Source organism: Ambystoma mexicanum, chromosome 9 (assembly GCF_040938575.1).
Source record: "Ambystoma mexicanum isolate Mex_15411 chromosome 9, UKY_AmexF1_1, whole genome shotgun sequence".
NCBI lineage: Eukaryota > Metazoa > Chordata > Amphibia > Caudata > Ambystomatidae > Ambystoma > Ambystoma mexicanum.
In genome coordinates, this window is record NC_090931.1 from 1,073,974,984 (window position 1) to 1,073,989,223 (window position 14,240).

The 14,240-nt window shown below is 43.1% G+C and overlaps 1 protein-coding gene across 13 annotated transcripts in view; it reads right to left on the reverse strand.

Moving 5' to 3' along the window:
- Positions 1–14,240, reverse strand: part of PKP4 (plakophilin 4) — a 1,672,883-nt gene that overhangs the window by 1,120,862 nt on the left and 537,781 nt on the right. For all 13 annotated transcript variants that reach the window (XM_069616385.1, XM_069616390.1, XM_069616392.1 and 10 more), the window contains one exon: positions 9,353–9,465. In XM_069616385.1, coding sequence (XP_069472486.1) covers positions 9,353–9,465 — 113 coding nt within the window. The remainder of the gene's footprint in view (positions 1–9,352; positions 9,466–14,240) is intronic.

Below are 14,240 nucleotides of genomic sequence, written 5' to 3' on the forward strand. Positions count from 1 at the left end.
TTGGATATCAACTTCTTGGTCGAGGAATAATTCACCAATTCCCATGAATCATTATACATTTTCATCTTTCAAGTAGTTTGAAATCTGCAGTAACCCTGCCAAATCACTTCCGTACACTCTCCCCAAAAAAGAGGGTTATAGGGAGAAGGTAGGAGTTTGAGATTCTGCACTATACAACTTCAATATGACTTATTTGCAGCTTCAGCATGCTACCACCAGAAGTGCAACTCAATCTCGGCTCCCTCAGGATCAAAATGCAGTTAACTGCTTCTTAAAGACTGCTCCAGCCTTCACGTGACACTTTGTGAAGCACATGGGATCCTGATACAAAGTCAGCCCTCTAGTCAGGACTCCAATGGAGTACCGCTACACCCACCATCCAGCCTTTATTTGAAATGTTTAGACTGACACCACCAAAACAGCAAAACCGCAAATACCTATAACCAGGGGTAAGCTCACTATTATGACAGGTTCAACAATTTCTCAAAAAGTGTAATCTAATCTTTCAGTAGTGCGTCCACCAACGGGCGTCAGGTGAAACAGTAGCCTATATTAAGTGCAAAAGGCAAGCAGACAATTGGGAGTTTGTCAATCGTCGTCTCCCCAGCCATATACTACCATCTGAACAAAGGGCTACACAGGATCTACTTAGTAAGGCCACATGTGAGGCAGACTAATCCTCTATCAATGCCTTCTACAAGCCAAGAAAGTCAGTGCCTCCAGAATGCAATAACCATCCTCAAGATAAAGCAAGTATTCCCTTCTTCTGACCCAGGTACTGTCCCTCACACAGGGGCGTTGCTAGGGGGGGGGGGCTAAGGGGGCTATAGCCCCTGATCTTTTGGTTGTAGCCCCGGATAGAATCTCAGGAGCTATAGCCAAAAGACTAGCTAGCCCCCAGTCCCAACAGTTCTGACATCAGCTTAGCCCCGGGTCTTTTCCAGACCTAGCAACTCCCCTGCCCTCACAACTGCTCACTTAAAGGAGAGAACCATGAAAGCAATATTAATATGGTGCATGCACTTTCAATGCAGAATGGTTCATGTGGCTCTGCTATCCAGTGATATTTTAGGCATTATATAATATGTACATAAGTACATTTGCAGGTGTGTATGGGGTAGGGAAGTAAAGGGGTTGGATAGAGGGAGGTAGGAGGGCGTGGAATGGGCAGGGGCACTGGGATGGTGGGTGCTCCTATAATGAAAAAACGAACAAAAGCATGTTCAGCACATTAAGTCTAACCAAAATGAAGACTTTCAAAAAGAAGTCTATATGAAAGCATAGAACCAACTCTACCCAGCCCTGACGAGGTACCTCTCAACCTGATATAAAGGAAACTTTTGCCTCACCCCCCCCCCCATATCAGATGGTAGCAACAAGAGATAGTTTTCCTTTTTAGATAGGAGGGTTTATCCAGGTCTATCAATTTGTTAAGGGGCTTTTCTATTTCACCACAGAGGTAGTTAACATACTGTAGCCAGACGCTATGATTCAGACTATAAAAGCATTATTTTTCTCCAGGAAAAGAGTCGAAATTAGAAGGAATACTACTGCAATATTTGTTTGTTCTTTTTGGTCATCGATATTTGTAAAACAAAAAAAATACAACCTTTCAATATACAATTTATAACCAGATTTAAAAGAGAATACAAACAAAAAAAAATCAAACATGCTAAAAAAAAACAAAATTTCCTATTGTAGACCGTGTAAGTAACATTCTACACTAAAAAAAATAAAAATAACTCCAGTCCAGATGTACAATTAAAATCTGAATTAATGGTATAAATGTTCTAAAACATACTGGTCTTTGCTTCACAGCAATATGGATAATATACAATTTTGAGTTCATTTTGTTTTGTCGTTCCAGTTATAAGCTTCATATGGTACATTAGATATTTGATAAGCAATTCCCGTATAGTCAAATATAGCTGCATAGATATGACCAATTGGACCATGAGGCATTCTCAGACACCTTTTCCATTTAGCATTTTTGCGGTTTTAGGGAGCAGGTGTAGTTCATCTACTATAATTGCTTCAACACAGATCGAAATAAATTCATATAGTTGGCACAATATTCAAAAAACAGGAATTGTACGATGGCCACCCTAATGGAATTTTTTGTTGTGCAAAACATTAAATGCCATAGGGCTTCTGAATCCATGACCTTAACAGCCAAAGTGTTTTTTCCAAAATGTATCACGTGGGGTATGCAGTATGGGACAATCTGCTAGGAGATGCTTTACCTACTCAGATTGCCCATTTATCTGACGAAAACGACATACGTTGGCTGCTTGGAATATCATCTTGCATCTGGCTAGGAGCACTTTAGTAGGCCATACATTTAACCTAAATCGCATGAACGCTTGTCCATGTAAAGAATCCGGACATTTCACAAGCTAAGATTCAGGATTTTGATATCTTTTATGAAGGTGCAGATTATTGATAAAGTCCTTGTACTGTTCCCAAGCTTCTTGGTATTTATCCAATCTTTGAGCCAGATTTTGTGTTTGGCTTTTGTTGGGTTAGATACCAGAAGTTCCATTGATATGCCAGCCTCATTTAAATTGCCAATGATCTCCGTTCTCCAGGCAGTCATACATTTGTGACTCGACTTTTGTACATAGCTGGATAAGACATTTAGTAGGGTGTATGGTTTACTTGATAGAAGGCATTTCCTGTATAAGGAACACTGCTTAAAGATAAGTGTTCCATAAAGAGAAGTTAAAACCTAACTCATTGTTAACTATGGCTTTTGTCTGGCTTGATGGTAAAGACAGGACTTGATTCCAAGAGCGTCCTTCGACCCGGAGCTAAAATGCCTCTGAATTCCAGAGTTGGGTTCAGCATAGAGTAATATTGGTATCACCTTTTGTCGGTAAAAGGTGATGACATGTGTGCAGGAATATTTTCCATACTTCGCACTGATGATAGCGCTTGCGATATGGCTCCTGTTAATTTGTGATTTAGATCATTAATGTATGGAAGATCTTGAGTTTCATCACTAAGGTTAATTCCCAAATAACGATTCTCATGCACAATTTGAATGTCATTTAAATGACCATCGCCGAGTAGTTTGGTCATTCCTTCACTTCCCATACATTAGATTTGGGTTTTAACGAGATTGACAGGTCATTTAGTTCCATGTATTCTTGCAGTGCATTTAGAAGGTTTTGTAACCCTCACTGTTTAGGACATTAAAACCATGTCATCCGCATATAAAAGCCAAGGAATGGATTCATGGCCAAGCTTTGATGCATCTGCTAGAACTTTTGAAAATGTGTTCTTTACACCTGCAATAAAGAAGTTGAACATGGCTGAAGCTAAAATGCAGCCCCGCTTCAACCCGCTGCATGTCGGAATGATTGAAGACATGCCTCCAGTCATGGTTAGCCGGACCTGTATTGTTGAATTAGAGTGTAATAATCCTATCAGAGCAGAGATAGTCTCAAGGCATTTTGTCTTGCAGAGTTTGTGCATCAAGTCCTCTAGAGAGTCAAATGCTGCTCGGAAGTTGATGAACGCCATGTATACTTGGTGGTGCAGGAGCTGAGAATGTGCTTTGATGGCACTAATTGACAATATGTTTACAGTAGTGCCTAATCCGGGAATTAAACCCGCCTGGAATGTATCTCTATGATCTTGTCTGTCTAGCCAGTTTTGCAGAATCAATCGGCCAAATATTTTCCCTGGCACGTCCAAAAGGGCGATAGGCAATCTCCTGCCAACTACAGACCTATTGTGAAAAGGGGGATAATCAAGTGTAACCACAAAGGTGGTATCACTCTAGTGTCTATTTGAATAAAGATAGTACGTAAAATGTTGGCAGATGATTCTGGATGCTGCTTGAGCATGAAGTTCTGTAAGCCATCAGGGCCAGGCGCCCTCGAAGTACTCAATGTGTGGATATAATAAACCGTTTCCTCCTCTGTAACCAGCATATGTAGTTCATTTGTCAGAGGAGCTGGGATCAGCAATAACTTCTCAGGCAATGCATATAGGGCAGAGAAATGATTTATCCATTGCTGCTCAGACAGCATTTGGATGGAGGGCTGGGCCAGTCCATGCACCAGATTGATCAATTGTTATATTTGAGCTGAATTTTTGCTCTTGATGCGTCAAAGCATAAGTTCACCATCTTGCTGGCGCATTAAGACTAGTCTCGCTTTAAGTCAATTTTTGTATTGCGATTTGATTTGTTTGAGGGCAAATAATCCATTGATTGCTGGGAGATTCCAAATGGTACGTTTTGCCCTCCGAAATGCTGCCTTCATATTCTGTAAGGCTTGCTCAAAAGTGTGGACATGCAATATTTTATTTAAACATGTGTGGTAAACTCCTCTTCAAACAGAATATGGTGCGCAGAGTTGGATGAAATACCTATATTATCCGTTATTACCAAATCGAAAACATTTGAACAAATGGTAGATTGGACAGAATTCGGTCACTACCCTTAGTTCAAAATTGAAAGCAAAAATGTGGTCTGAAAATACCAAATGTTTAGACCAGGGGCTGCAGGGGTGTCCCCCACTCCCCATGTTCGTATCTTCAGCCTCAGGGGTTGCGGTGCTGTCCCCTGCACCCATAAGATTGGTGGCGGGGGACACAAATTGCTCCGGCCCCCGTTTTTAATGAACTGTCAAAACGGGTGCCCGAGCAGTTACATCCATGTAAGATGCAGAGCCGCTAAGGAATGGATTGGTCCAACTGCTACCCAATGTGTTTCCAACAGGTTGGAAATGGCATCTCGTCACTCCCACCAAACACGGTTATTATGGTCGTCCCGGGAGGATAGCTTAACGCCAACGTGCGTGCCTTGAAGCAAGACGACACGAAGCAACACAGGTTCGATGCCCCGATCCGCGTGTAGAAATCTCTGGCTGTTTAAGCGTGTTATAAATATGCAACTAAGACAAAAAAAAAACAATTGCGCAACTAAAAAAAAACAATTCCTGTAACACCACATCGATGCCCGCGAGCGCTTTAAAAATGCTAAATAAATAAAATGGCATTAATTGAGCGTGGACCTAGCTTTGAGAAGCAATGGATAGCTTTACAGAGGTATACAACAGTACAGATACATAACCGAGCGCTTTTCAGAGGTAATGGAACAGATTTACAGTAGGGCATTGGATACACAGGGGCACAAAGGAGAGTTAAAGCAGTACAGGGGTGGACATCTAGCAAGTCAGGTGGCGTCCGAGGAGACGTAATCGCCTAGGTGTTGTGGAGGAAATGTCACCATAAACAATGTTGCTAGACCTAATTATTGGGGCCCATGAAAACCACATCCTGCCAATTCTCCAAATGTCCACCACCAAAACGCTTCCACTATTAAATGGCATAGGTATGTTCTGTTATTTGGCATTTATATAGCGCCCTATATATCATTGGTAAAATCTCAAAGCGCTTGTGGGTTAAACGCAATTGGGGACTGTAGTCCTGGTCAGTTGAGAGTAGGGTGGTTGCGTGTACTCACTATGTGTGCAACTGGTGCGATTTGCCGGATGGTAAACTGCATCCTAATACTAGGTATAGTGGTAGTGAGAGATTAGTGGAATGTGCGCAGTCCGATGGTTGTTCTCGGAGACAGCATTCTGGCAGCATTAGGCCTGTGCAGCTAGGCCAATTTTTATGTGGGGTATAGCTGCGTTCTAGAAGGATGTTGAGGTGTTCATGGAGTATTGTTCGTATGTGTGCAGCTAGGCCGAAATTGAGCGAGGGTTATAGCTGCGCTCTATTGTGTGTTGGGGGAAGTAGAGTGAGCATTGTGGTAGGAGAAGTAAGTGTCTGGAGTGGATGATTTACTCTTAGGAGCCCACTGTTACTGGGTTATATTCTGGATCTGGATAAGCTGGCAGTGGTCGTCCTCATGTTTCGCAGTAGGGGCACTCTGAGGTAGATTCACAGGTAGGACCGAAGTTAGCTAAGTTTTGCTCGGTCCGAGGGTCATTATCCTTAGGCTCAGCACTGTGCGTCGCAAGAGCCCATTTTCGAGGCCTCCAGTTGTGGTTTATCTTGGGTTGCAGGGTAGGTCTAGGAAGGATACTTGGTTATAGGACCGGAGATATCTTACCGGAGACATCTTGCATCAACATAGTCATACAGAGGTAGTGATGGTAAAGGGAAGGCTGTATAGGGGCATTGTGTAGTCTGGATGCTTTAGCCCCTAGGTGGGATCGGATCTTAGCTATTGTAGTCGGGCAGGTAGGGAGGGAATGGGTATTATCAACTTGATGGCGCAAGAGGCTGTTAGGCCAATGTAGTAGAATTGGGAATCGAGGAGTCACCAGTTGCATATTTTAGAGCCTGTGGGACGCTAAGGTTGCCATCTGTGGCATGCAGTTCTTAATTCTCTTGGAGACTTATTGGTAGTTTTCTGTGGTCTCTTCGCTCGGTGTCTCTCCGAACATTTGTCGGCCGGCTGTAATTAATTTCCAAAGTAATGTCGTTGAAGTCATGGTTTCGGATGTTGGGTTTCAGCGGCCGTAGATGGCCCCTAATCGTGGCTTACAGAAAGAGCCAGGTTTTTAGAGCTTTTCGGAAGACCATGTAGTCTTGGATGTGTCAATGTGCGGAGGGAGCGAGTTCGACAGTTGGAGCCACGGTGACGCTCCAATTCTGCCAGAGTTGGAGGCTGGAACACTAGTAAGAGGGCCATGCTTGACCTTAGGGTGCGTGATGGGTCGTAGGGTGCAATCTGCTCTTGTAAGTAGGCTGGTCTTGTGCACAGCTCAGTGGGTAATGCATAGGATTTTGAAAGTGACCCTTCGCCCAACGGGGAGCCAGTGAAGGGTGCGAAGAGCGGGGGAAAGGCAGCAACGTTTTGGGCTTTTTGGTGTTTGTTTAGGTGGTATGCCGGTGCACCCAGGAATAAGGAGTTGGCATAGTCCAGTCTAGACATAACAATGGACATAATAGCGGCAAGTCTGTTGGGGTAGGTGAGGTAAGGGAAAAGGACTTCGCAGTTTGAGATGGTAGTGACAGGATTAAGATACATTGATTGGATGGGAGAGGGTCATTTGAAAGTAACCCTCTGGAATGAGAAAAACCACAGCCATGCTTTGAAATGGAAAATCGCAAATCAAACGTCGAGCATTTAAAAAACACAAATGTGAAAATAACAGATGAAAAACATAAAAAGTTCAAACTTACTTGCTGTTTGAAGCAAGGCAATCGCAGGCAGAACATTCTCCCACAACTGCAGAATGCCACCGACAGGCGAGCATGCCTGGAAGAATTTACAAGATGGTGGCAACATAGCTTACCACAGGTAAAGCTGCGGCTCAAACAGATCAGAACTTAAGAACCATGGGAGAGGCTCAATTAAAGACATTTGAAAATCCGTTCAGAAACAGGATGCCAAACCATGAAACTAAAGTCTGAGTCCAACAAAACATCAGAGCTTACACAAAGAAGGCAGACTGATACAGCACAAACTGGAATGCAAAAGGCCACTCGTAGCAGCCGGAGTGGATTCCACAGTAAAGAGAAGACAGCACAATGTGTTCCTTGCTGCTTCCCGCAAGAGCTGATAAAAAGCCACTTGGAGGACGTTTGCGACTTTGTTAGTTTTCTACGGTGCAAAGTCTGCTCCAGGTCCAAGAGGAGAACATGCCAAATAAAGCGGATATCCGAGGTCCTGGTGCGACCGATGGAAGCTATTGGAGGGTGAATGATGGACGAATGGACCATGATCCAGGTGAACTTGTTTTAACTTTAATTGGACTCCTACACCTCAGTTTGTGTGTTCAGGGAGTTCATGTAACTGTCATTTAGGTGATGAAAACTACTGACAGACTTCAATTCACATCTCGATTTCACAGGTCTATGGAATAGACATGGCAACCTTTCTACCAACATTGAAGATGAATTATGTTCGAAAGTTACAACCTAGAAAATAAATGACAAAAGATGTGAGGAGGAGTTGGAGCATGATGTGGGGTATATTGTACTTGCATCCACAGTATGTGGAGATTTGTTACCTGAATAGAGCTCTGAGGGCACTGCCACTGTTCACTGCACTGTGTTGTAGATTCATTTCTGCACCAAGTTTTCCTTACGGGAATGTGGTGCCAAGGCCAGAAATGAAGGAAGGCATTCATGTCATGCTGCAGACTTGTTACTCCAAGCTATTCTGTTGTACAAGATGGGTACATGAAAAGCAGTGTCTGAAGAGTGGAGGGCACACAGTTCGAAATCTCAAGCAAGAACATATGCATCGTATCCCTCAATTATAGAAGATGCTGGATATTGTGTGTGCTTGGCAAATACAGCTGCCCTACCCCCCCCTCACTGACCCTACGGTCTCTGGATTAAGAAGGAAATCACTTATATCTTGTACAACCATCTCCAAATCATGGGTTGAATGTGGCCAAGTAAACTAGGACAATGACATGGAAATCCCACTATGCCGCAAATTCCTTGTAGGGGCAATTGAGGCGAGAGGACACACAACTGGGCACTTGGAGTGTGGGAGTACGCTGTACTCATCTATGGTATAGGTCTGAATTGGGGCATGTATATAGTAATAAATGCTGTTGTGATTAGTGCTCCTGCTGTGGCTTCTTTGGAGACTTTATATGTATGGACATGCGGGTGGCCTTTTGCTAGGGGATTTGGTGGGCAGTTCCTAGAGTGGAACTGAAACCGGGAGAGGAATCTTTAAAGGCTGGGGAATTCCCCTAGACAGAAGGATTATGGATACAAACCCAGCTTTGAGATAAGAGTGCAAATTTGATGTCTTATAACACTGCATTGGAGGCAAGCTGTTTTAGAGCCTCATCTGCAAAGTCAATTCAAGATTAAATTTGCGAAACAATAACCAATTAAATGAAAAGGTACATCAACCAGCACAGTCTCGAGATGTCATTTTTAGAAAAGTTGAATAAAGCACCCAACTAATCCTTATAGAATTTTGTATTTCCTCTTAAATACACCATATTGTGAAAAATGTATTTAGACAGAGTCCTTATATGGAAATGAATATGTGTATGTCCTGCTTCATGCAGGATTCCTCCTGCTTCAAAGCACTATATTAGCTTTTATTACCAGAGTCAATGGTACTCCATTTATCGTCCTCTGAAAACCTTGCCTGTATTCATACTAGCAAAGCCCAGTGTGGTTCCATATCAGACGAGAGCTTAACGTATAAGCTATGCTTTTAGATACATACATTTAGGCTACATAGGAAACGAATAAGCCCGAAACCATAACTACATCTAGCAAACAGGTTAGCTCGTAACACAACACGTTCCAAATAACTTGCATAAATGCAATTATCTGCAGTCCTCAACTGACAGGTCTGGAAAATATGCTGTATGCGGTTATATAGGCATAAAACTGAGGCCTGTACCTTATGCTGGCAATGCTTGGTGATTCTGCTCCAAGCCTGCATCTTTCTAGTTGACTGGCTACAATTTGCCTTTCCACCTCAAGCTCTCGGGTGAGCCGCTGAAACTGGAGCTCCTGCAATTTAAACACAAAAATGCACATCACATGTTACAGATTAAATCCAAACCGATTTATTCATACATGAGATTTTTGAGAAGCGGGCTTGTGTAGATTGGGCGACTCGCATGGATTTTCTTCAAAAATATTGGAGTGCATTTACTCAACACATAAAATATATATCAGGAAAGTATTTATTCAGCAATGTTGTAAACATAGTATCCAGAAACCCAAAAGGGAACAAAAAAGCAAGTCAACTAACTAGACTTATAATGAAGTGGCTACTGCTACTGTACGTGGACAGCTGAAATTCCCTTTGCATAACCTGAAAGTCACGGTTTCAAACACTGGCAGGGCCAACTCTTCTACTTCGAAGTGAACAGGATAAACACACAGATTCGTATTTATTTTTTTATTAGACAGTTGGGAAATGTCATTACAGCTATAGGAATTAGAGGTGGCCTTCACATTTACTTCAGGTTTATTTTTTCAAATTGTAACATAAATACTGGCCCTTTACAGCTTTTAGAGATAATCACTCGAAGATGGAATCGGGAGAACACCGCTGACTATGTGACGAGGTTGGGTGGTGGCAAATAAAGGGGAGGACAACTGATAACAGGCCTTGTAAGTAGCCTGTTATCTATAAAAAAAAAAGTGTATTTTCATCAATAATGGCTAGCTAGAAACTTAAACTGTTCACCCAATGCATAATTCTAATAGTTTCCAATGTGAAGTGCTTTGAGAATTCGAATCAATTACCATATCCTGGTATGCCCAGGTTTCCACTTTGCCCATAATCTGCAATGAGAATTTTCTATATGTTGCTTTGTGGGATACAAAGTGAGCTTGCCAGGTTTCTTTGTTAAAAGAAGATGGGTGTAAAACCTACCAGCCAACTTAAAAAAGGACCTCCAGTTTTCAGCCAACAGAAAATATTATATTATCTTCCAGTACCCTTAACTTTCCCCTCTGCTACTAAATGGTCTTGCATGGTTCTTGGTCACAATCACCCATGGTAAAACTTACTCAGTAGTAATGCTGGAATTAGCCAATTTGATAGTAAAAAAAATTGAATGGTACATTTGACCTTTTTCGGCCAGTACGGTACTATCGATTTTTTTAAAATAATGAACATATGGAGGCTCATTAGTGAAACACCTTCTCTAGGGTGCTACATACGGACATGTGTCAGACAACTAATCCTAAAGTTTGTTCAGTCTGGACACCATGGCTCTTGACCAAGACTCTGTAAAACGTAAGTGGAGTCATTCCCTGCCCATTACATTTTTGGGCTAATGAGCCTTGGCAGAATGAGGATATATTCAATGATACAAGCCTATGTTCCCCTCGTCATGGATGCCCAAAATGCGCACGCCCCTGTCACGGTCAACTGACATCTCTAGCCAACCCTCTTTTGCCTTCCTCAGCTGCACGGATTAAAATGGAATCCCCTTACCTGAATGCAGCTCCAACCAGCTCCGAGATCGCCTTGGAAAGCAGAGGGGCTGCCTAGGGCTCTCTTCCCTTGTTCTGTGGCAGACCTCTTTTTGGTGGGTTTTTATCTTGCGACACAGGATTTATACTCTACACCCCCACCCCGCAAACCTACTCTTCACAAATTGTGCCGGTATTTAGTCTGTATACCGGTGTGTGAATGGTGGCACAGAAGACCTGCAGCAGGTCACCAGCATTCAGTGCACAATGGATTATTTCTCACCAACCAAATGCGAAGTAGCATCCGGGCAAGTGTAAGCCACCACCCCCCCAAATAGGAGCAAGTGGGGGAGGTACATGGGGGGAATAGGGAACAAAAGTCCAAAGGTGGTGGGGGCAAGGGGTGGCATGGCATAAGGAACGGGGACAGGTAATAAAATGTAGGGTTTGTAGGCAAGGAGAGAGGGGACACATGCAAGTGTAGTACAGTAATGTTAGGGCTAATGTCCATAATCACCACAATGGAAGGCAGTACTGTACCAGCTGTGAATGACGCCACAGACGGAGGTAAGTGTGCTCATTGGGACATTACCTCAGGCCAGCCAACCACCCAGGTACATATATAACCTGTTGTGGTAAAGCAGACCAACCAGTCCAAAAAATGCACACACTAAAATGGCTTGGCCTGCGATTAGTCCTTGCTGTCCGTACAGTTGAACAATGACAAAAAAAGTGATCAGCGCTGGATGGTGTTTGTGCCCTCCCTGTTTTACACGTGCAAGAAAATAAAACAAACACTCCCCAGACAGGGAATAAGGCAAAAGAGCAGGCTGCGAGAGTTCAAGGAAAGGTTTATCTAGATCTCCAAGAGCGCTCTGGCAAAATTAATGTTACAGTACATTTTATAGGTACAACGATGCGTCTAACATATGATACTACGTTGGACCCGGATTGGTCAGCCAGGGTGGTGTCTTAGGTGTAGGCATCATCTCGTCCTCTTGGTTGGTTGCTCGGTTCGCGGGAGGATGGACGTCAGACATCTGTGCACCGGACGGGTGAAGGTCAGGTCGCTGTGAAGCAGGGTGGTCACTATCTGAGCTAACATAATACATTCTCTATAATGCATGCACTAAATAATAGTGATTCAAAGAGTATGTAATTTGTCATGTCTCTATAAAAGTCACAGGTATTTATATTATCTGTAACGTTTGGATTATACAAGTCATAGGTTAAGCATCTTCATCACTATAATACAATGACCAGAGTGTAGGTTTATGCTTACAAGAATCTCAGGTATGTGGCGTTTGTTAGTACTGGGCACGATATACTGCAGCAGGGGTCTAATGTTAGTTGGGGGTCTTCTGGGTGGGCATCATGGCGTGGTCAGTGGTCTGGTACATGAAAGGAATACCTTGCAGGGACACAGGGTCAGAATGGCGGTAAGTTTCCACTGGCGAGGGTGTGGGGGCAAGGACACATTTGTGGAGATGAACGACCTATGGGCTTAGTTAATGCCGGTTCACATGCAGGACAGTGATCTCAGAGGAAGTGATGTGTTACATTTATTAGTTGTTGCAAATACCTCCGCCTTCAGCGTGAGAATGGAGCCGCTGAGTTTTCCAGTCAGAGTGGGAACGAGGGTGGAGGCCATGTGCCCTGCGCCTGGGCGCTGCGAGGAAAGGGAGAGAAGAGTTTCGTACTAATCGCGGTGAGGCCTGGTCACCAAGATGGAGTCGAAAGTGGGTACAAAAATGGATGCCCTGTGTCCTGCTCAGTGGTCCCATCTACGCAAATGTAACCCAAAGTTAACATTGCATAAGGGCAAGGGGCGAACCCACTACTGGAGGCACTTGGTCCAAGTTTTGTACTGAGAAATGAAGGATGAGAGGGGCCTGCTGGCCCCTCGCTCCCACACAATGGTCCAAGAAGATATTTCTCAAGATATTTGAAATGTATTGCTTCCTTATCACAAATAAAAGGTTCCTTTAACCAGTTTCCAGTACACCTATATGTAGCCTCAAAGAAAATATAGAACAGTTTGCCGGAAGCCTTTTTTGCTGCAGCACAAAATGCTCAAAACTATTTAGTTAACACACATTTGGTCTTCGGCCTTTAATAGTAACTGAGGATGCAACATTATTCCCCTATGGTCTGCGGCCTAGGCAATATTGTTGTGAATGAGCTACAATTCAGTGGTTTGAGAATTGAGCATCCCAGTTACATGGCAAAGGTCAATTGCTGTGCCATGCTGCGTCACAGATCGCTTCTGGTGACTAGACTCTACCCCAACCTGGCTGTCCCAGTGGAGCAGCTAGACAGCCATAAAAGCACCAACCCTGTCCAAACCTCATTTGGGTCCTTGCAGGGCAATAATAGCACACCCTGTTCCAAACAGAGCCTGAAACTCCCAGAACACACCCAGAAATCCAAAACAGGAAAAGAAAGTTAGCATGTGCTTTAATACCGTCACACCTTTGCCCGAGTGTTTAGATAATGTGACAATTCCACTAGTCCCAAAGCTATCATTTAGAAAGGTTGGCAGGACAGTCTTTTTAAAGCTATCCCAGTGTGTCCCAAGCCTCTGTAGAGGAGGAGCCAAGTACCCCCACTCCGCCTATCCCGCCTACATTACCTGAGAAGTGTGAGCCAAAGTATGTGACATACTACACCAATCAGAAGGCAAGAAAAAGACCAACAACTCTGCAGTACTCATAAGAATGCCTACACCTTAGAGAATATGGGAAATAAAGTATCCATTTAGGAAACCATACCTACATCCAAGACAATATGATGGCCATTTGAATGAGATTCCTGATGAAATAAAGAAACTGAATGACCAGGATGAATGGTGACGCCATACGAAACAGAATCGATTCCATAGATAGAAGATAATCAGACCTGAGAGGCAGACGATTTATGAAGAATGAAGTACTAAGGATAAGTGACATTTTGGGATCAAGATGAAGAAACGTATGCCACAAACGTGAGCAAGATATTTAGTTAATTTAAACATGTACAAATGAAATGTAAGCAGCAAAGCAATTGTGAAGCTAGCCAAATGCTTATAGTTAATAGATTGCAGGCAAGCGCCAACATATACATATATACCTTAGATACATATGGATTAAATAAAGAATGAAGGTACCACTACGTATATAGCAGTCTTGAACAACGAGGAAGGCTTCAAATTCAGTGTCGCGGTTACAAAAGCAATTGAATTAAACAGAATATATTTCAGCTAAGGAGTTGGATGAGCCAAAGAGTCAAGGTCTTATCAGAACAAAAATTGGCTGACATTGGATACAATTAACGTGAAAGAACAGATGCTCCTGTTCAAGAAGGTCAAGTATAAACAA